At 35.0% G+C, this 23732-nt stretch overlaps 3 protein-coding genes across 9 annotated transcripts; all 3 read left to right on the plus strand.

Moving 5' to 3' along the window:
• Nucleotides 1–2958, plus strand: LOC135743798 (uncharacterized). Its single transcript, XM_065261655.1, has 3 exons — nt 1–20; nt 54–236; nt 845–2958. The coding sequence occupies exons 2-3, from the start codon at nt 161–163 to the stop codon at nt 1717–1719; spliced, it is 951 nt and encodes a 316-aa protein (XP_065117727.1). The 5' UTR covers nt 1–20; nt 54–160; the 3' UTR covers nt 1720–2958.
• A 1856-nt stretch (nt 2959–4814) lies between these two features.
• Nucleotides 4815–19116, plus strand: LOC135743800 (uncharacterized). 6 transcript variants are annotated; one of them, XM_065261657.2, is made up of 6 exons: nt 4815–5104; nt 5385–7498; nt 7587–7678; nt 11047–11185; nt 12333–12485; nt 17020–19116. In XM_065261657.2, exons 5-6 carry the CDS (start codon nt 12374–12376, stop codon nt 18648–18650), a joined length of 1743 nt encoding a protein of 580 aa, XP_065117729.1. In that variant the 5' UTR covers nt 4815–5104; nt 5385–7498; nt 7587–7678; nt 11047–11185; nt 12333–12373; the 3' UTR covers nt 18651–19116. The 6 variants fall into 6 exon arrangements, with proteins under 6 accessions (XP_065117729.1, XP_065117728.1, XP_065117731.1 ...); XM_065261656.2 differs by lacking the exon at nt 11047–11185 and having other exon boundaries at nt 17020–19115; XM_065261659.2 differs by lacking the exons at nt 7587–7678; nt 11047–11185.
• Nucleotides 19117–19343: 227 nt separating this feature from the next.
• On the plus strand, nt 19344–22992 carry LOC141279805 (uncharacterized). Of its 2 annotated transcripts, none has more exons than XM_073813111.1 (2): nt 19344–19425; nt 20134–22992. In XM_073813111.1, the coding sequence occupies exon 2, from the start codon at nt 20139–20141 to the stop codon at nt 21753–21755; it is 1617 nt and encodes a 538-aa protein (XP_073669212.1). In that variant the 5' UTR covers nt 19344–19425; nt 20134–20138; the 3' UTR covers nt 21756–22992. The 2 variants fall into 2 exon arrangements, with proteins under 2 accessions (XP_073669212.1, XP_065117734.1); XM_065261662.2 differs by lacking the exon at nt 19344–19425 and adding an exon at nt 19815–19985.
• The last annotated feature ends 740 nt before the right edge of the window (nt 22993–23732 follow it).

Here is a 23732-nt window from a genome sequence, read left to right on the forward strand (position 1 = left end):
AGGTCTGTTCCTGTAGATGCTGAAGAAACAATCTTAAATGATACAATCTTCAGTGAAGTCACTATCACATCAGTTCATCAATAAATACTGTGAAGAAGTCAAACAAGCAGCTGCTGTCACAACACATTCAACTACTCTACTATTCTGATCCACTGTTGTAATGATGGAGTGTGTTAAAGAGGAGACTGATCCTGAATCATTCACAATAACACCTCAACATACTCAACAACAAAGAGGTTTGTGTTTCATCTTAACCCTTATGTGTTGTTGGGGACATTTTTGGGGGGACACTCCACTTTTTTTGAAAATATGCTAATTTTCCTGCTCTCCTAGAGATTTTTACCGTTTTTGTATCCATTCTGCCAATCTCCTGAAAAAGGTTTTTAAAAAATCCAGTCCACAATCACTTTTTATATTAAAAATCAGTCATTTTGTGTTTTCCCTCCCAAATCAGTGACATCACTTATGAACTTAGCAATTAAAGAGTTAAAATTATGGAGTTTTTTTTTAAAGATTTGGTCAATTTGATCAGCACTGAGGTTGATTAACAGATTTATGCAAAAGAATAATAAAAAATATTCACCTGGTAAATTTTACAGCCCATTAATTTAGTGGCTTTTTCATCCACAAACAACAAGAAAGGGTAGTGAATTTGAAAAATGGATTAATGACTTACTGTATAAAGTTTTTTTTTTTCATAAAAATGATTATAAAATAGAAAGGGAGTCATCTATATCTGATAGAGTTGAAATAACAATTAAATTTTAATAGACCAGGCATCACAATTTTTTTTTTTTTTGCATTTTGAGATTAAATTAAGGTTTATTTTTTTGGTTCATTATAGGTCTAATGGAAGTGAAAGGGGAAATTCAAAGACAAAATGAAATGAAGGATGAACATCAGCACGACAATTTTATAAGTCAAGAAAATTTCTCACAAACTGACGGGGATTCATCTCAAGAAAGAGCAGAAGCCAAAATCTCTTTTGCGTGCCATGTTAATGGTGAGACATTTTCACAAAAAGGACATTTAAATGTTGACTTAAAGACTTACCCAGAAATAAAGCTATACACCTGTCCTCAGTGTGATAAATGTTTTAAACAACAAAGAAGTCTTAATGCTCACATAAAGACTCATACAGGAGAAAGGCCATACCCCTGCCCTCAGTGTGGACAGTCCTACAAAGAAAAAAGGCACCTTAAGGAGCATTTAGTGATTCACACTGGTGAGAAGCCTTTCACGTGCCCTCAGTGTGATAAGTGTTTTTTACGAAAAAGAAATCGTAATGTTCACCTTAAAACTCACATCGGAGAAAAGACAAACACATGTGAAACATCCTCGAAAGAACATAAAATAAGTCAAAGTGACCACAAACCTTTCTCTTGCCCTCAATGTGGAAAGAGTTTTACTCAAAGAGGAACCCTTAATGTTCACATGAGGATTCACAGTTTTAATGGGCCCTACACCTGTCCTCATTGTGGGAAGAGTTTAACAACAAAACCACATTTAGAGAATCACATACGAGTTCACACTGGAGAGAAACCATTCAGGTGCCCGCAGTGTGATAAAGGTTTTAAACAACGTGGACATCTTTTGTGTCACATACGAATTCATACAGGTGAGAAGCCATCTGTGTGCCATCTGTGTGGTAAGAGTTACACACAGGCAAGAAATCTCAAATTTCATCTGCTGTCTTACCATTGTGTAGAAACCCCCTAAATGTGCTCACATTGTGTAAAGAGTTTTATTGAGTCTGTGACGCTGATAAAACACAAGTGACTGTATACTGGAGAGAAGCTGCATCGCTGTCATTCATGTTGGAGAAGTTTCAGACGATCACACAGCTGCAGACTCACAGAGAAAAGCGCTGTCTGCAGTATTCCAAAATATATTCAAGTGGTGAAACTTGTTCTTGTAACTCATCTTGTAGAGCATTATGTTAGCAGTGCAAAAGGTCATGGGTTCAATCCCAGGAACACTTATTTTGATGAAATGCTTTAATGTATTGTATCTTGCTTTGGATAAAAATATCAGACAAATGCATTAAAATGTAAATGTTTTTTTCATGATTTTTTTTATGTCAAAGTAGCAGTAATATTAGATTTGCACTCATTAGAGTGATGGTCAACTGATCGATTGTGACCACTGAATCCTTCAAAACTCATCTAAAGACACAACTTTTCTGCATTCATTGGATTATTCCTTAATCACAACTTTCCACTGTTCACTTAAACATTGCTTACAATATTATTTATGAACTCCTACGCTATTTACTTCTGGCTTCAACACTATTTCTACTTGTGAACATAGCTTTGGGTACTATGCTTATTGTTGGTGCTTAAGACAAAATGTTTAATGCTCCTCCATTTGTTTAAGATAAAAGTGTCTGCTAAATGAATAAATATAATTTATTATTGATCTAATGAGTTGAATCAGGTGTAAGATGAAGGAGAAGAGCTGATTATCACTAATTTACTCAATCTGAAAAATTACAAACTATCAAGAAAAATGGAAATATACTCTGAGCTTCATACAGCTGTGCTGGAACACTTAACTAGATTAGTATTCTTCTCCATTTAGTTTTATCTATACAAGTGTGCCCTGGCTCTTATGAGTTATTTGTTCATAAATCAGTCTGCACTAGTTGTCATGTTTCTTTTCAAGTTCATCCAGTAAACAGTGAAAAAAGACAGATGTGATGTTTGCAATATTTTAAGATATACTTTATTTCATCAATCTTTAATTAATTTTTTTGGTATATTTTTTTCATAAAGTGTAGTTTATTTTATGTAAATGTTAATCGTAATTAAGATGCAGTGTTGTTCGTTGGTAGAGTCTATTGTAATGTGAGATATTTAAACTTAAATATATTTATTTTAACCATGCAGTAAGATTTGTATATTTTCTTTGCTGTAAAAGATGATAGTTCGTTAATTTCGTTGCATTTCACAAATATTAAACATAAATCGAAAAAGGGACTTTTATTTATTTATTTATTTATTGTTATTTTTGTTTCGTTATTCTTTTTTTATTCATTTCAAGAAAAAGAACATTGCATACATACAAGAGGATTACAATGTGCTTATTTAACATTCAACATAACAATGGATCAAATAAAAAAAACAAATAAAAAAATTAACAACAACATGGGGATATTCTACAATGATTCAATAAAAGATAAGGTTTCAAAAATGTTATATATTCGCTTTGCTTTTTTATTTTTTTGACTTTTAATAGTTTCAAAATAATTTCTTAATTCCATTCTAAATAAAATGCTATTGGGTTTATTATTTGCCCATATTTGTTTATGGATGTGAAATTTACCATATATAATCAATAAGTTGATTAACAAGTCTTTCTCCACACAGTTACTTTTATAATACAAAAATATATCCTTACCAGATAACTGAATTTTAATTTTTGTAAGTTTAAATATCAAGTATTCCACATCAATCCAAAAAGATTGAGTAAATATACATTGATAAAATAAATGTTTTATGGATTCTACTTCCAATTTGCAAAAATACAAGTAACCTCCATATCTCTTAAAAATCTGGAGACTACTTGTTTCATTAAATGAACCAATTTATAAATAATTTCTTTAACCTTATTCGTGAGACAGTATTTATTTGATAAACTCCAAACCTCTTTCCATACAAGTTGACTATATAAGGAGTTCCAGTATGGTTTACATCTAGGCAAATATTCATTTCTACATAGTGTACTTATAAAAAAGTTATAATTTTTTTTCTAGAATATTTACTCCATTAATATATAAATGAGTATTATGTAAGGAGTTACAATCATAAGATGTATAACCTTGAAAGAGTTGAATAAGTCCACTACGTATGGCATCAAATACAACTGCTAATTCCTTAGCAGTTACTGGAATCTTATAGTGATTGAGGAATTCACAATAATTAAAGAGGTGACCATCATCTTTAAATAACTGCCTCACTAATATTATATTATTATCATACCAATTTCTATAAAATAAGGATTTGTTTTTGTATAGAATATTCTTGTTATTCCAAATAACAGATCTATGTGGAGAAGAGTTATGCTTATATATGAGCATCCAAGATAAACAAACCTGTTTATGGAAACCTGGCAGTTTTAGTGGAACCTTGTTTATATCAAAATTGCATCGCAAAAAAATTCCAGGGACTTTTATTTTGCCTCGTGGAGCCTGCCGTGCAGTGACGTCATAAGAGTTGCGCTGCAGCTCGTCTATCGGTTGAGGGAAGATTGAGGTGTTTGTGTGAGGTAAATAAAACGATACGAAAGATTTTTTTTAAAAAAAATTTAACGAAAGATTCTCCAGTAACTTAAATACAAATATTAAATAATGTTACCGTATTGTAATACTTTATTGTAAAGTACTGAGAGTTGTTTAAGAGCCAACATTTAACGTTATACAAAAACAAAGAATTTAACTTATTTGACTTTTAAACCTGTTAATGTACTTTACATTAATTTTAAAGAAAATACTACTCTTTTCCATACAGTTCTTTAACATAGCAGATGGATAATTGTTGTTGTTAGTAAAATTTATCAGGATTATAACTTGTAAGACATGGATAATACAGTTACAAATGTACTCATGCGATTTGTCCAAATATTTATGTTCACAAATAGAAAATACAACATGACATGATCTGCCTCCGTTAATGTTAAATATATCAAGGTTTTGTTTTCACAGAATGGTCTTTACATAATGTTAGATGATTTTATGTAGAAAACTGTTAATCATAAAAAATACTGATTGAATTTTTAAATTATAACTTTGGTCATGTGTATACCTTCACAGGTCTGTTTCTGTAGATGCTGAAGAAACAATCTTAAATGACACAATCTTCAGTGAAGTCACTATCACACCAGTTCATCTATAAATACTGTGAAGAAGTCAAACAAGCAGCTGCTGTCACAACACATTCAACTACTCTACTATTCTGATCCACTGTTGTAATGATGGAGTGTGTTAAAGAGGAGACTGATCCTGAATCATTCATAATAACACCACAACATACTCAACTACAAAGCGTTTTGTGTTTTGATTTAAAATGGTCCGATGAAGAGTCCAAGTCGCATGTATTAAGTCCAGGTGCGTGCGAGAAGTCGTCTGCACACATTACAAGCTCTCTCGCACAAAGTGAAGCCCACAAACCCTCTCTTGCAAGGAAAAGCATGCAATGTGCATGCTATGTGAAACTATGATGATAATAATAATAACTAACTATCGTCATAAATGCCCACTATCTGCCATATGCTGGCTCAGGACATTCCTACTTGAGGTTTTAGTAGGCCATCAATCACATGAAAAAAAGTTGTGTTCTGATATTACTTTAACATAATATTTTGACATGTTACTTTGTTAATTTTAGACCTCATGGAAATAAAGGAGGAAGAAGAAGAACACGATGAAGTGAAGGAGGAGCATCAACACCACAGTTTCATAACTGAAGAAAATTCATTCAGCTCCTCACAAACTGATGAGAATTTACCTAAAGCAACAGCTAAAGCCAAAAGGTCTCTTGCTTGCCATTTTTGTAACAAGACTTACTCTCAAAAAGGGCACCTAACGTATCACTTAAGGATTCACACTGGTGAGAGGCCTTATGCATGCTCCCAGTGTAAGAAGACTTTCCAAACAAAATCGAATCTAGACCGTCACGTACAAGTTCACACTGGAGAGAAACCTTTCACGTGCCCTCAGTGTGATAAAACTTTCAAATCAAAATCAAATCTAAGGAGTCACATACGAATTCATACAGGTGAGAAGCCTTACTCATGCCATCTGTGTGACAAAAGTTACACACTAGCACAAAGTCTCAAACTTCATCTGCAGTTACATTCGAATGAAAGGCCGTTTAGCTGCGATAAGTGCGGCCATACGTGTCCTTCAGCAAAACACTTAAAGAAACACCAGTTGACTCATACAGGTGAGAAGCCGTATTTGTGTTCTGTTTGTGGGAAGAATTTTCGATATCTTGAAAATATTAGAGCGCACCAGAAAAGGCACGTAAGTGTGTAAAAGACCATGTGTGCTCTGTGTGTGATAAAGCCTTTCTGACAACCAAAGACCTGGAGCAACATCAGAAGATCCATACTGAAGAAAACCCCTAAAAGTGTTCACATTGTGAAAAGAGTTTTATTGAGTCTGTGACGCTGATAAAACACAAGTGACTGTATACTGGAGAGAAGCTGCACCGCTGTCATTCATGTTGAAGAAGTTTCAGACGATCATACAGCTGCAGACTCATAGAGAAATGCGCTGTCTGTAAAAAGTGAACACAGATCAACTTCAGTCTTTAGGTCCAAGCACATGATGTAAAATGAAGATAAACCTTTTGATTAAATTACTCCAAAATATATACATTTTGTTGAAATTTGATAGCTCAACATATAGCTGCCCTGGAGTACTTGACTAGATTAGGATACCTTTCCAGTTAACTTTATCTATAGACATGCGTGCCCTGGCTCTTATAAGTTATTTGTATTTATACCACGGGTCTGTTTAATGCTGTATTCTGATTGGCTGAGAAATGTTCCGTGGGTATGCATTAATTTCTGATTACCGCATACCTAATTTGTCAAATGTCTTAAAAAAAGGCACCAGAGAAATGTTTGTGGTAACCGTGGTATAAGAGGAATAATTGACTCCGGTCCTTTGAATTATTTGAAAATAATGCACACCCGCGGTGTAACGGCGCTTGCTTCGTGCCGCATTGCACCATGGGTGTACATTATTTTCTTAAAATGGCCCATCGTCAATTATTCCTTACATAAATCAGCCTTCATTAGTTGTCATGTTTGTTTTAAAGTCCATCCAGTAAACAATCAGAAAGGAAAGATGTGATGTTTTATGATATACTTTATTTCATTATCTTTTTGTGATGTAGTTTTCATAAAGTGTAGTTTATTTACTTTGTTATGTAAATTTAATCATAATTAAGATGCAGTGTTATTCATTGGTAGAGTATATATTGTAATCGTTTGACAAATGTGTGATATTTAAACTTGAATATATTTATTTTACCCATACATTCATGATTTTAATATTTTCTTTGGTGTAGAAGATAATTTTCTTTTCATTTCACGAATATTGAACATAGATTGAATAAAGGGACTTTTATTTTGCATACTATAACGCACAAGAGAATGTAAAACACATTACTGTCTATGATAGACGCTAGAAAGTTGTTGGGAAATCAATTCGGACAACAATATATGACAAACATTTATTGAGAAAAACATCTTAAAAAGTCTTGATTATGTAAATATTTACCTAAAAACTACTGCGTTAATTGATACATTATAATAGGTTAAGTTAACGCGTTATCATCTGCTCACCCTCCAGTCTAGTAGGTGGCGATAATGAGCTATTAAACTGATTTGCCAACCGCCAGAAAAAAAACTGAAGAAGAGGAAGTGACGTCATAAGAGTTGCGCTGCAGCTCGTCTGTCTGTTAAAAGAAGATTAAGGCGTTTGTGTGAGGTAAATAAAACGATACAAAATATTTTTAAATCATTTTTGTAAAGAAATGTACTCCAGCAACGTAAATACAAATGTTAATTTATTACAGATTACAGTATTGTAAAATACTGAGAGCTGTTTTACTAGAGCCAACTAGTGAGGAGCAAAGACTAAGATTTACTTCACTTTCAAGCCATTCAGGTATGTTTTTCAGATCTGTTGGTGAGCTTTAAATTAATTAAAAATTAATAAGATATACATGCTCCCCTATTCTATACAGTTCTTTAGAGATTGATAATTGCTGTTGCTAGTAAAATTGGTCAAGATCATAACTTGTAATACATGGGAATTACAGTTACAAAAGTACTTTGTTTTTCCATTTAAAAATTGTTGGACAAGACATGTGATTTGTATTATCCAAATTGTTATACCCACAAATAGAAAACACAACTGTAATGACTCTTCTTCCGGTTTATTGTATAGTTGAAAGGCGGCTTTAAAGTGATTTAAATTCAGACAAAGATGACCGGTGAGACGAAAAAGATGAATGGAGGGCCGCATTTGGCCCGCAGGCTGCCAGTTGACTTTGATTTAGAGTATCTTCATTTTCGCAATGAACAGAGACCAGTGGTGGCCGGTGAATTCTTTTCTCAAGGGCGCACGTTGCGAAGTTCATCACAACATGTATGTAGTCCATCATGTGTGTGGTTTGTAATTTCAAAATATGTGTTCTGTGCGTCGAGTGAACCTATGTGCATCACGTGTCTTGTCAAAATAAGCGCCTGCTGCAGACGCGTCTAAAGGGTTTATGATATATGAGACGCTTGCGTTTGCCAGAAACTCGCATAATCTCATGCGTAATCAGTAGGGGTGTCCTCGACTAAGGATTTACATATTCGAATCAGAATTTTCGAATCTTTCCATAGTCGACCGATAGTCGAATCATCTATGTTTGTGTGCATGGGTTGGGAGGGGGCCAGACCAGGTACAAATTGGTAACTTTTATTTTCTTTCACAAGCAGCACACATAAACAACTGTCTGATAAAGTGACCAAAACTGTCTTTCAAGTAATAAACGAAGACAAAACTGACAATGCATTTATATATATATATATATATTTTTAAGGTAAAATGTAACGCAACATTTGTTTAATTATTCCTCATAACATTTTAAAGCCACGATCTACAGAACATCACACAAAAATACATTTTGATAACTAAACCTTAAAAAATAACAAAGGTGATCCTGCCTTGGAAACTCCGGCTACAATTAAGTGTTTTTATTTAATTTGGGGATATAGCGCGTCAAAGCAGTCATGACCAAAAAAACCCGACAAATGAGAAATGACAAATAATTTGTGATTGTGACTGTAAATGATAAAAACTAATCTTTATATACAATTAATTAAACTTTAATTTATAACAAGAAAAACACTGAAATTAATGATTTTATAGACACTACGCGTTATTATTTAGCACAGAAATACCTGCTTGCTTGCTTTGACTTTGATCATCTCTGTATTCACTTTAGATACAGAAAGACCGGATGATATTATTTATTTCAGGAATCTCTTTGCTATCATTTGAAAGTGAACACCGACTGACCATAATATTAAATCACAAGAAAGACATTCGTGTCAGGCAGAAATAGGTTCGGTGCAGATACTAGTTTCCGTTTCATCACCGAAATAAAAAAAACGGCTTACCTGTTCTGTAGTTTAACTTTAAGATAGACAATATAAGCACTCTGTTTTAAATACATTTTAAAAACATAGTCGTCGAAAAACATCCGTTTTTTAATGTTTAGTTTGATGAATTCCTAAATATGAGACACAGAGAGAGCACCTAACCAGTTCGGCTAAATTACATGCGCAAGCATGGCCAGCACGCAATAGCGCAACATCGATACAACGAAAAGCTATCCAAAATTTACAGACTTAAATTAGATCGGAATTTACGTTTATAATAAATACCATTTTTTTAATAAAATAAGGTCAGAAGTAACAAAGTGCAGAACAAATATGCAAAATGCCTCAAGTGCACGGAAACAAAACACAAGCCAAATAGTTAAATCAGATAACCCAAAGTGATTTATAAATAAAATAAAATATAGAAATTATTAAAAGAACGAAAGTCATAGTTTAATTTGCCAGCTTTGTCTTTTAAATGTCGAAACAAAGAGGCAAGGCTTTATTAACATAGAGACCTCTTATGGACGTGAAGCCCGGTCACAGGGGTTGTTGGATTTATTAACGCATTTTAAAAATATTTATTGAAAGCTGCTACTTCACATATTATTTGCAGCATTATCATAATATGCAGTATATTAATATATTGTGAGAAAGCTGTTATATGTGAGATCAGATAATGTGTGCACCCATATACGGCCAAAATTGAATGATCCTCATTTCATAACACATCTGCGACGATTCGACTATGAGATTGGTAGTCGAATCAGGCTTCTCCTATCGATGCATCGAATCTTCGACTATTCGGGGTCACCCCTAGTAATCAGAGTTTACTGTTAAAGGAGTGTCTTGCGTGTATTTTGTGAACGTGAGCGTCTCTTTTATCATAAACGGTTTTGACACGTGTGCAGAAGGCACTTATTTTGACAAAACATGTGATGCACATGGTTCACATGAACCAACAAACACATATTTTGAAAACACGAGCAACACACAGGACACTCCGAACACTTAGCAGTCACCAGCCGCCACTGACGGAGATTACGATACATTTGCCATGTCAATATTTTGTCCCACCCCTAATTCACAAATCTGACACTATTTGTGAGGAAAATAAAGAAAAATATTAGAGTAAAATGATCTTTTCTATTCTGTTTTCCCTTTTTATTTAAAATTCATATTGATATGTGTGTCAGCAAGAAATGTTCCATGTGCCCTTATACTTTGAGCACCTGCCCCTCCAAAGATCTCCACGCGGCCCTTTCTATATATAATTTTATATGTCATTTAAACTCCATCAGTTGAAGATGACTGTCTTTCCATTTTATAATCATTTAAGATAAATTCCTCATTATATTGTACAACTCTAATGATGTTTTAGCCATCGTCAAAAACACTGTTGTGTGGGTGCGTGCGTGCGTGTGTGCGTGTGTGTACAGTATGCAGTTTAGTGATAATGATATATATATTCCATTGTGACTATAAGATATTATTACGTGTACAGGCTATTGTGGATTTTTTGTCATATTTAAAATATAATTTATTTTAAAGAGCCACACAGATCCAAAATCGAAGATTACCTGTATTGCAGTGTATCATGTAGCTGTCCATCAATGTAAACAATGTGCAAAGTAGTTAAACCAAAAAGTGCACGATTAATACAGTTATTGGCTACTAAAGTAGTGAGTCGACTCTGAATCACTGAAACGAGTCGTCATATAGTTTAAATCTCCTGCCTGTCTCTATCTACATAGATACGAACACTTACATAATAATCTCTGCCTACAGTCTTGCGTGGGAGAAACAAAAACTCTGACCTGCCCACAGACACTTCAGCTAGTTAGTGTGTAAATAGATGTTAAGACGACGTTGTGTTTTCAGATGTGAAGGCAAGTTTGAAGATATGGAGAATCAGTGGTTAAATCTACTTTTTACGAAGGGATTTACTAAACGTTTGGCAATGAAAGATGGTTCATTACCCACTTTATTTGGAACAACATGCGTCTCCTAACCACAACCTGTAAGTATGATTATCTCATTGTGTTTATTTTCCTGTGACTGTGTCAGTTGACCAATCAGAGCAGAGTAGGCTACTGAAAGGTGGGGTTTAGGCAGACTGAGTCATTAAACGGCTTCACACAAATCGTTTGGGGATCTCTGAGAAATGGGGTAATATTAAATGCATATTTTGATATATTGAGTGTTTTTTGACCTTGCATGCATTTAAACCTGTTGTCCGGGACTTATAAACAGTGATAGGAAGCTATCAATCTTACTGGCTCTTTAATTTTGTTCTGAATTTAATCTTTTTTTTAATAATTTGAATAATGAAAACCGTCCGCAATTATGGGGATAATTCAGAGGATTTTAAAATCCTGAGCCTGTTTAGCAGTGTTTTGAAAACTATTTTTATGGAACTCTATGACTTTTAATAAAAAACTGCTATAATTGTAATTCATAGTTTTTAGTTTTGTCAAATAACAAAAAGACCCGACACCTTGAAGCCCGTGAAAATTTTCTCCCCAAAACAGCATGTACGAAGCTGGTAAACATGCATGCAACATTAGGGCTTTTCACACTGGAAACAGTTAACCCTGGGTTATTTTAAGAGATAACCCTGGGTATTCGTAATCTGACATTTCACACTGTGCATTCCTAAACCCTAGGTCAGGTGTTTGAAACCCTGCTCATACACACCTGTCTGTAATTATTAAGCAACCCTGAACACCTTGATTAGCTGCTTCAGCTGTGTTTAATTGGGGTCATAACATTCTAACCCTGCTTTGTTTCACACTGCATGCATTTGGCATTGCAATGCGGGGTTAACCCCACAAAAGCGGTGCTAACCCTGCTTCTAAACAAGGTGTCATAACCCTGGGTTAATTTCAGGGATAACCCCGCTTCTAAATTACAAGTGTGAAACGATCCTTAACCTAGGGTTAAGCGCAGTGTGAAAAGCCCTATTGTTTTTGTAAGCGCTGTGTATTAATTCAATGTAGCTGCTTTGGCCATCCAGGGGTAAAGGGGCAGGTGCTCAAGCACTTTCATCCCCCCTCCCGCACGTGCCTGGTATTATACCAACCATCACAATAATCTTTTTGAATTTTTAGGTGAAATTGAGATTACATTTTTGTTCATTTAATTTTATGTTACTTTGTTTATTATAGGTCTAATGGGGATGAAATAGCTAGGTCAAGAACAAAGTAAAATGGAGTATGACCATCAGTACCACAAACGTCAAGAAAATTGCTTACAGACTGATGAGGATTCATCTCAAGAAAGAGCAGAAGACAAAATATCTTTTGCATGCCATCTTTATGGTGAGACTTTTTCACAAAAAGGACAATTAAATGTTGACATAAAGCCTCAAACAGGAGAATTGCAAAACACCTATCCTCAACGTGAAAAGACTTTCACAAGTAAAAGCCACCCGGAGGATCATTTAGTAAATCATAATGTTGAGAGGACCTTTGCGTGGCCTACGTGTGAAAAGACTTACAAATCTAAATGGGATCTTAAGAAACATTTAATAATTCACACAGATGAGGGGCCCTTCACTTGCCCAAAATGTAGAAAGATCTACAGACAAAAAAGACACCTTGAAAAACATTTATTAAGGCACAATGGTGAAAGGAACTTTGCATGCCCTCAGTGTGATAAGTGTTTTGAACGACAAAGAAATCTTACTGTCCACTTAAAGACTCACACTGGAGAAAAGCCATACAGCTGCCCTCAGTGTGATAAGTGTTTTAAACAACCGGCAACTCTAAATGTTCACATACAGACTCACTCTACTGAAAGGCCACACGCCTGTCCTCATTGTGGAAAGACCTTCAGACAAAAAAGGCACCTAAGGGATCATTTAGTGATTCACACCGGTGAGAAGACCTTCACCTGCCCTCAGTGTCATAAGGGTTTTTTACGAAGTAGTAGTCTTTATGTTCACTTAAAGACTCATACTGGAGAAAGGCCCTTCACATGCACTCATTGTGATAAGGGTTTTTTACAAAAAAGTACTCTTTATGTTCACTTAAAGACTCACACTGGAGAAAGGCCCTACAGCTGCCCTCAGTGTGGAAAGACTTACAGAAATACTTGTGCCCTTAAGGATCATTTAGTTACTCACACTGGTGAGAAGCCCTTCGTCTGCCCTCAGTGTGATAAGGGTTTTTCACGAAAAAATGCTCTTAATGTTCACTTAAAGACTCACACTGGAGAAAGACCCTTCACATGTACTGAGTGTGATAAGAGTTTTTCACAAAAATTTAAGCTTGATTTTCACTTAAAGACTCATGCTGGAGAAGAGACAAACACATGTGAAACATCCCTGAAAGAACATAAAATAAGTCACACTGACCCCAAGCCTTTCTCTTGCCCTCAATGTGGAAAAAGTTATATACACAACGCAAGCCTTTATAATCATATGAGGATTCACAGTGGTTATAGGCCTTACACCTGTCCTCATTGTGGAAAGAGTTCCACAACAAAAAAACATTTGGAGAATCACATACGCATTCACACTGGAGAGAAACCTTTCAGGTGCCCTCAGTGTGACAAGAGTTTTAAAGAACGAGGAGCTCTTCTGTGTCACATAAGAATTCATACAGGTGAGAAGCCTTACTCATGCCATCTGTGTGATAAGAGCTTTTGCCAAAAAGAAAATCTTAAGGCGCACATACGAGTTCATACAGGTGAGAAGCCTTTCCCATGCCATCTGTGTGATAAGCGTTACACAAAAGCACGAAGTCTCAAAAAGCATCTGGTGTCTGACCATTCTGTAGAAAACCCATAAAAGTGTTCACATTGTGAAAAGAGTTTTATTGAGTCTGTAACGCTGATAAAACACAAGTGACTGTATACTGGAGAGAAGCTGCACCGCTGTCATTCATGTTGGAGAAGTTTCAGAGGATCACACAGCTGTAGACTCACAGAGAAAAGCGCCGTCTGTAAAGAGGGAACAAAGATTAACTTCAGTCTTCAGATCCAAGCATATGATGGGAAATGAAGATAGACTTCACAATTAAATTAATTACTTTATATAAAATATTACTTTAATTTGCTGAGATTTGATTGCTCAACTTACAATTTGCCCGAAGGAGTTAACTAGATTAAGATTAATCTTTTTGTGAAAGATTTTTGAAAAAACTTTCTTAGTTTTATATATATGTGTACCCTGGTCCCTGGCTCTTATGAGTTATTTGTTCATAAATCAGTCTGCATTAGTTGTCATGTTTCTTTTAAGTTCATCCATAAAACAATGAAAACAAAGATTTGATGTTTTGCAATATTTTGAGATGTACTTTATTTATATATATATATATATATATATATATATATATATATATATATATATATATATATATATATATATATATATAGGCAGAGTTTATATTGTAATCATTTGACAAATGTCGGATAATTAACTTTGAATTTATTTATTTTACCCATACAATCATGATTTGTATATTTTCTTTGGCGTAGAAGATGATAGTTCAATTATTTACTTGCATTTCAAGAATTTTGAACATGGATTGAATAAAGGGACTTTTATCTTGCCTCTTTGAACCTGCCGTGCAGTGACGTCATAATAGTTGCGCTTGCTGTAGCTCGTCTGTCGATTGAGGGAAGATTGAGGCGTTTGTTTGAGGTAAATAAAACGATACAAAATATTTTTAAATGTTTTTTTTTTTTTAAGAATTGTGCTCCAGCAACTTAAATACAAATTAATATTACAGTATTGAAATATTTTATTGTAAAGTACCGAGAGTTGTTTCACTAGACTAGAGCAAATATACAAGGCAATAAATAAAGAAATGTACTTCACTTTTCAAGCCATCCCGGTATTTATATTTATTAGATCTGTTAATAATGAGCTTTATGTGAATTTTAAGAAATATACATGCTCCTTTTTTCCATACAGTTCTTTAACATAGAAAATTGATGTTGTTAGTAAAATTGATCCAGATCATAACTTGTAAAACATGGGAATAACAGTTACAAATGTACTTTGTTTCTCCATTTGAAAATTGTCGGACAAGACATGATTTATATTATCCAAATTTTTATGTCCACAAATAGAAAACACAACTGTAAAGAGTTGCAATTGGTAAACACAGGTGGACAGTAACAAAGTAAATTGACTTGAGTACTTAGTACACTTTATATATATATATATATATATATATATATTTGTACCAGGGGTGCGGATTAACCCAGGCCACTGGGCCAGCAGGGGGCCTCAGGCGAATTCACTGTGTGTAAATCTTTTATATAATTTTATATCATTTACATAATATGGTGCTGAATGCTGTGAAATAAGGCTTTTTTAATAAATAAATAACATACATTTATAACAAATATAAATCCATCACTGAGAGTGGGTTAAAAACATGTTGTGAAGTCCGTTAAAAGAGTTAGAGTACTTAGAATCAGTTTACTGCCTTAAATGGCCATAAAATCCAAATTTGTAAACTGGATTTCGATTATGTTTTGGGAAAGTTTTAGCAAAAAGGAAATCACGAAAGATGCACATCAGCTTACGTAAAACCATAATTTTCAGTACTTGGGCACCTTAAAAAAAAAAGTGCTGTTATATTAAAATGGGATTCTGTGAGAATATACCTTCATTTTAATATGTCATGTTTCAAGATTCAATATTTTATTGCCATACAACTCTGTGCAAGTCGTTTGGGATTTGCTTCAGTGTGCTTATTACAGAACATCAACAAGATACAAAAAAACACACACAAAAAAACCCCACAAAAAATATACACCACGATACTTGACACAGGCAGGTAAAAGTAAAGGAGACACACCCTTCATCACGTACCTGGACAACAGTTAAAGCGGAGATGTCAGGTAGAGGTGACACTTTGCATAGGGATGCAGAGCGCACATCCACAACTTTACAAATAAATAATAAAATAACACTAGAATAACTAGCATAAAATGTATAGACCATTTTACTGTTTGTACACAATGATGACGTGGCAAGATGTGAACGTGCATTTTGGCAATGGAAATATGCCAAAAATCAGCAGTGAAGCAACACAGACAAAGTTATTTTAAAATGTTGACTTTATCAACTTTTTCAACACAGCTACAGATCCGTTTATTATAGTGGAGTGGATAGAGGACAAAAGCAGATGGCCAAATATAAAGTGGCCAGATACATATACGTATATTATATTAGTGCAACCAAACGCAACAATGCAAAATACGCAACCAAAGCTTCAAAAACAAGCCCAATTGTTATTGCATCACTCATGGAAATATTGGATTACAGTCCGGAGGGCATCTTTTCAAATAAAAAATGAGCCATAAAGTCATGGCACTGGGGAATCTATGTAGAACATTTTGTCATTGAAATTTGTCGCCAGCGTATCGATTCTCTCGACACACAGAGACTACGAACTATTGCCATGCCGATATATTGGCCCACTCTTAATTCACGCACATGCCGAAAGATCCTGTAAAGACATGTGACATATTTAAAATCCTGCACTTGGTAGTTTTTTCTCCAGTTTCTGAAATGTACTTCCCAAAACTTTTTGGGAGCGATCCCAGAACATTTATGGGATGATTTTGTGTTCACACAGAAGGCTCTCTGTCAAGTTTAATTTTGATGACTTCAGAAGTGTTTTTGACCCTGGTTAAGAAGTCACTAGAGCCGTAAAATATTATAATGAGGAATTTGACTTCAATAATTATAAAAAAGGAGGACATCTACATCTGATGGAGTTGATATGACGTATTTAATTATTAATAGACCAACACAATAATCGTTTTGAATTTTTAGATGAAATTGAGGTTTATTTTTGTTGATTTAATTTCATGTTAATTTGTTCATTATAGGTCTAATGGCAATGAAAGTGGATGGCCAACAACAAAATAAGATGGATGATGAACATCAGCACCACAATTTCATAAATCAAGAAAAGTGCTCACAGACTGATGAGGATTCATCTCAAGAAAGAACAGAAGCCAAAATCTCTTTAGCATGTCATCTTAATGGTGAGACTCTTTCACAAAAAGGACATTTAAATGTTGACATAAAGACTCCCACAGGAGGAATGCAAAACTCCTATCCTCAATGTCAAAAGACTTCTATGAGTAAAAGCCACCCTGAGGATCATTTATTAAATCACACTGGTGAGAGGACCTTCGTGTGCCCTCAGTGTGAAAAGACTTACAAATTAAAAGGAGATCTTCAGAGACATTTAATAATTCACAGAGAAAAGGGGCCCTTCGCTTGCCCAAAATGTCGAAAGATCTACAGACTAAAAAAGCACCTTGAGATACATTTATTAAGTCACACTGGTGAAAGACCCTTTGCGTGCCCTCAGTGTGATAAGTGTTTTGAACGACAAAGAAATCTTACTGTCCACTTAAAGACTCACACTGGAGAAAACCCTGTCACCTGCCCTCAGTGTGGTAAGTGTTTTAATCTACAAAGAAGACTTACTGATCATGTAAAGATTCACTCTACTGAAAGGCCACACGCCTGTCCTCATTGTGAAAAGACTTTCAGACAAAAAAGGAACCTTAGGGATCATTTAGTGATTCACACCGGTGAGAAGACCTTCATCTGCCCTCAGTGTCAAAAGGGTTTTTTACGAAGTAGTAGTCTTAATGTTCACTTACAGACTCACACTGGAGAACGACCTTTCACATGCCCTCAGTGTGATAAGTCTTTTCTACGAAAAAGACATTTTAATCTTCACATAAGGACTCATTCTAGAGAAAGGCCATACGCTTGTCCTCATTGTGAAAAGACCTACAGACATACTGCGCACCTTAAGGATCATTTAGTTACTCACACTGGTGAATGGCCCTTCATCTGCCCTCAGTGTGATAAGCGTTTTCAACTAAAAAGTAGACTTCATTTTCACTTAAAGACTCACACTGGAGAAAGACCTTTCGCATGCTCTCAATGTGAAAAAGTTTTTTTACACAAAAGTAGTCTTAATGTTCACCTAAAGACGCACACTGGAGAAGAGACAAACACATGTGAAACGTCCCTGAAAGAACATAAAATAAGTCACACTGACCACAAGCCTTTCTCTTGCCCTCAGTGTGGAAAACGTTTTACACAAAAGAGAACCCTTAATATTCACATGAGGAGTCACAGTGGTGATGGGCTTTACACCTGTCCTCAATGTGGAAAGAGTTCCACAACAAAAACGAATTTAGACAGTCACATACGCATTCACACTGGAGAGAAACCTTTCAGGTGCCCTCAGTGTGACAAGAGTTTTACAAATCAAGGAGCTCTTAAGAATCACATACGAATTCATACAGGTGAGAAGCCTTACTCGTGCCATCTGTGTGATAAGAGCTTTATACAAAAAGAAAATCTTAAGCGTCACATAAGGGTTCATACAGGTGAGAAGCCTTTCCCATGCCATCTATGTGATAAGCGTTACACAAAAGCACGAAGTCTCAAAAAGCATCTGCTGTCTGGCCATTCTGTAGAAAACCCATAAAAGTGTTCACATTGTGCAAAGAGTTTTATTGAGTCTGTAACGCTGATCAAACACAAGTGACTGTATACTGGAGAGAAGCTGCACCGCTGTCATTCATGTTGAAGAAGTTTTAGACGATCACACAGCTGCAGACTCACAGAGAAAAGCACAAAGTCTTTAAAGAGTCAACTTCAGTCTTCAGGTCCAAGCACATGATGGCAAATATATATATACAGTTTGCCCGAAGGAGTTAACTAGATTAAGATATTCCTTTTGTTAGTTTTATCTATATGTGTGTACTCTGGCTCTTATGAGTTATTTGTTCAAAAATCAGTCTGCATTAGTTGTCACGTTTTTTTTTTTTTTACAGAGCATGCAACAAACAATGAAAATAAAGATTTGATGTTTTGCAATATTTTGAGATGTACTTTATTTCACAATCTTTTTGTGATATAGTTTTCATAAAGTGTAATTTATTTATTTTGTTATGTAAACTTTAATCGTAATTAAGATGCACTGTTATTCATTGGCAGAGTCTATAATGTAATCGTTTGAGAAGTGTGGTATATTTAACCTTAAATATATTTATTTTAATCCATACATTCATGATTTGTATATTTTCTTTGGTGTAGAAGATCATAGTTCAATAATTTACGCATTTAACGAATTTTGAACATAGATTAAATAAAGGGACTTTAATTTTGCCTCTTGGAGCCTGTCGTTCAGTGACGTCATAATAGTTGCGCTCGCTACAGCTCGTCTGTCGTTTGAGGGAAGATTGAGGCGTTTGTGTGAGGTAAATAAAACGATACGAAATATTTTTTAAATCATTTTTTTAAGAAAGGTGCTCCAGCAACTTAAATACAAATTAATATTACAGTATTGTAATACTTTAGTTGTTTCACTTAAGCAAACATTTATACGGCAATAAACAAAGAAATTTACTTCACTTCTCAGGCCATTCAGGTCTGTATGTTTTTTTAGATTGTAAATAAACTTTACATGAATTATGCTCCTATTTTCCATACAGTTATTTAACATAGCAGATTGATAATTGCTGTTGCTAGTAAAATTGATCAGGGTTATAACTTGTTAATACAATTACAAATGTAGTTGTTTTTCCATTTTGTCAGCAAAAGACATGCAATTTGTTTTAACAAAATTTTTATGCCCACAAATAGAAAACACAACTGTAAAGACAACTTGCAACGAAGTTAGGGTCAGGGTTTGACAACAGCAAAGTAAATTTACTCAAGTACTGTACTTGGTGCACTTTAAAAAAAAAAATTGTACCAGGGGTGCGGATTAACCCATGGCACTGGACCGGCACTGGAGGGGGCCTCAGGCAAATTTACTGTGTGTAAATCTTTCATATAATTTGATATCATTTACATAATATGCTGTTGAATGCTGTAAAATAAAGAGTTTTTAATAAATAAATAAAAATTAAGGTTTATTTTTTGTTGGTTTAAATTCATGTTAAGTTTATCGTGTTTCATTATAGGTCTAATGGAAATGAAAGAGGAAGGTCAAGAACAAAATGAAATGAAAGATGAACATCAGCACCAAAATTTTACAAGTCAAGAAAATCGCTTACAGACTGATGAGGATTCATCTCAGGGAAGAGCAGAAGCCCAAATTTTTGCATGTCATCTTTATGGTGAGACATTTTTACAGAAAGGACATTCAAATCTTGACATTAACACATTAGAAATGCAAAACACCTATCCTCAATGTGAAAAGACTTTCACAAGTAAAAGCCACCCTGAGGATCATTTAGTAAATCACACTGGTGAGAGGACCTTTGCGTGCCCTACGTGTGAAAAGACTTACCAATCTAAAGGGGATCTTAAGAAACATTTAATAATTCACACAGATGAGGGGCCCTTCACTTGCCCAAAATGTAGAAAGATCTACAGACAAAAAAGGAACCTTGATAAACATTTATTAAGTCACACTGGTGAAAGGACCTTTGCATGCCCTCAGTGTGATAAGTGTTTTGAACGAAAAAGAAATCTTAATGCCCACATAAAGGCCCACACTGGAGGAAACCCTGTCACATGCCCTCAGTGTAATAAGTGTTTTAATCGACAAAAAAATCTTAATATTCACATGAAGACTCACACTACTGAAAGGCCACACGCCTGTCCTCATTGTGAAAAGACTTTCAGGCAAAAAGGGAACCTTAGGGATCATTTAGTGATTCACACCGGTGAGAAGACCTTCACCTGCCCTCAGTGTCATAAGGGTTTTTTACGAAATAGTTGTCTTTATGTTCACTTAAAGGCTCACACTGGAGAAAGACCCTTCCGATGCCCACAGTGTGATAAGGGTTTTTTAATAAAAGGTGCTCTTAATGTTCACTTAAAGACACACAGTGGAGAAAGACCCTTCACGTGTCCTCACTGTGAAAAGACTTACAGAAATACTGGGGACCTTAAGGATCATTTAGTGAGTCACACTGGTGAGAAGCCCTTCGTCTGTCCTCAGTGTGATAAGGGTTTTTCACGAAAAGGTGCACTTAAGGTTCACTTGAAAAGTCACACTGGAGAAAGACCCTTCACCTGTCCTCACTGTGAAAAGAGTTTTACACGAAAAAGTAGTCTTGATTTTCACTTAAAGACTCACACTGGAGAAAAGACAAACACATGTGAAACGTCCCTGAAAGAACATAAAAGAAGTCACACTGACCCTAAGCCTTTCTCTTGCTCTCAATGTGAAAAGAGTTTTACACACAGATCAACCCTTTATAATCATATGAGGATTCACAGTGGTGATGGGCTTTACACCTGTCCTCATTGTGGGAAGAGTGTCACAAGAAAATCACATTTAGAGAATCACATACGAGTTCACACTGAAGAGAAACCTTTCAGGTGCCCTCAGTGTGACAAGAGTTTTACACAACGTGGGAATCTTCGGCATCACATACGCATTCATACAGGTGAGAAGCCTTACTCGTGCCATCTGTGTGATAAGAGCTTTAGCCAAAACGACAAGCTTAAGTATCACATCCGTATTCATACAGGTGAGAGGCCTTACTCATGCAACCTGTGTGATAAGAGTTACAAACAGGCACAAACTCTCAAAAAGCATCTGGTGTCTGACCATACTGGAGAAAACCCCTAGAAGTGCTGACATTGTGCAAAGTTTTATTTAGTCTGGTATTATCCAATGGGCATTATGGGCACGGACTCAGGGGCCCTCACACTTTTGGTGCCCTAAGTTAAAAAATTAAATCAAGATATAAATGTTCAAGTGCAAATAACACAGGGCATCTGGTAGAGTAATAATTGGTATCACAAAACCAACAGACAGAAAGGTAGGCAGGAGCTCCACACAACTGTGTCCCATTCTTCCCGGACGCGTCCTATCCAGGATTTCGGTGCGTCTTCCGAAAGTCATATTTGTCGACCGCATACGTAATAGAGGATTATTATTATTAATATTACAGAAAAGCAACCGTTACATTTTAAGGTAAGAATGAAACTACGATTGTATGTCTTATGTTTTTAACTGAATGGCGTATGCGGTGAACAAATACGACTTCCGGAGGACGCACCGAAATCCTGGACAGGACGTGTCCGGGAAGAATGGCACATATGGTCACCCTAGTGGAGATCAAATGATTAAACTTTCAATACTTTACAGCTAATTAGCCAAAAGACAAATACAGCGTCCTGCTAACACGACTCATGTAAGACTTTTTGTAACAGTTTCAGTAGCTGTTTTTTCTGTATTTTGTCAATCATTCTGTAGTAGTTTTTTTTTTTTTAAAGCATTCTTTCTGTGAAATTAACAAAATAGCAGAAACACTCCTTTAGTTAGAGGGATAGTTCACTTTTAAATGAAAATTCTGTCATCATTTACTCATCCTCATGTTGTTCTAAACCCGTATGAATTTCTTTTTTCTGATGAACACAAAAGAAGATATTTTGAGAAATGATGGTAAACACACAGCAGATAGTGGCCATAGACATCTATAGTGGTAGGAATAAAAAATATGATGGGTAAAATTTAATGGGTAATGTCAACTGTGTGTTTACCATCATTAATCAAAATATTTTCTTCATTATTTATCACAATACTTCCAATATATTTTTCCTACTATGAAAGTCAATGGTCACTATCTGCTATGTGTTTACCATCATTTCTCAAAATATCTTTTTTATGTTCATCAGAAAAAAGAAACCCATACAGGTTTAGAACAACGTGAGGATAAGTAAATGATGACAGAAATTTTATTTTAAAGTGAACTATCCCTTTAAGTGTAATGATCTATTCTTTTAACACACACAAAAAATAATGTAAAAGATTTACTGCGTTGTGCATAATAAACTGATTATTAGTAAAACTCTCCACCCTCTCCTTGGTGCAGTGTTTTATTTTAAATATATTTGAAACTAGTATAACTATTATGGCTGTTTTCTTTGCTGTATAATTTGATCGTGTGCATGGAATGGCCTACAAGATATTGTGCCCAGGGGCCTTTGAATTCTTAATCCGGGCCTGGATGCTGACAAAACACACGTGATTGTATACTGGAGAGAAGCTGCACCGCTGTCATTCATGTTGGAGAAGTTTCAGACGATCACACAGCTGCAGACTCGCAGGGAAAAACACTGTCTGCAGAGAGTAAACAAAGATTCATAAATCAGTCTGCATTAGTTGTTGTTTGTTTTTAAGTTCATATTACAAACAATGAAAATAAAGATTTGATGTTTTGCAATATTTTAAGATGTATCTTTTTGTGATGTAGTTTTCATAAAGTGTAATTTATTTATTTTGTTATGTAAGCTTTAATCATAATTAAAAGCACTGTTATAGAGTCTATATTGTAATCATTTGACAAATGTGGGATATTAAACCTTGAATATATATTTTTTACCCTAGTTTAGAAAATTACAGTTCAATAATTTAATTGATTTCACAAATATCGAACATAGATTTAAAAAAGGGACTTTTATTTTGCCTCTTTGAGCCTGTCGTGCTGTGACGTCATAAGAGCGCTGCGGCTCCTCTGTCGGTTGAGGGAAGATTGAAGCGCTTGTATGAGGTAAATAAAACAATACAAAATATTTTTTTATTATTTCTCTATAAAGAAAA

Source organism: Paramisgurnus dabryanus, chromosome 2 (genome assembly GCF_030506205.2).
Source record: "Paramisgurnus dabryanus chromosome 2, PD_genome_1.1, whole genome shotgun sequence".
Classification (NCBI taxonomy): Eukaryota; Metazoa; Chordata; class Actinopteri; order Cypriniformes; family Cobitidae; genus Paramisgurnus; species Paramisgurnus dabryanus.

Coding starts and splice junctions, on each gene's coding strand:
- LOC135743798 (XM_065261655.1), top strand. CDS start 161: ATGATGGAGTGTGTTAAAGAGGAGACTGATCCTGAATCATTCACAATA. Junction 237..844: donor ACATACTCAACAACAAAGAG/GTTTGTGTTTCA, acceptor GGTTCATTATAG/GTCTAATGGAAGTGAAAGGG.
- LOC135743800 (XM_065261657.2), top strand. CDS start 12,374: ATGGAGTATGACCATCAGTACCACAAACGTCAAGAAAATTGCTTACAG. Junction 12,486..17,019: donor TTTTGCATGCCATCTTTATG/GTGAGACTTTTT, acceptor TGTTCATTATAG/GTCTAATGGCAATGAAAGTG.
- LOC141279805 (XM_073813111.1), top strand. CDS start 20,139: ATGGAAATGAAAGAGGAAGGTCAAGAACAAAATGAAATGAAAGATGAA.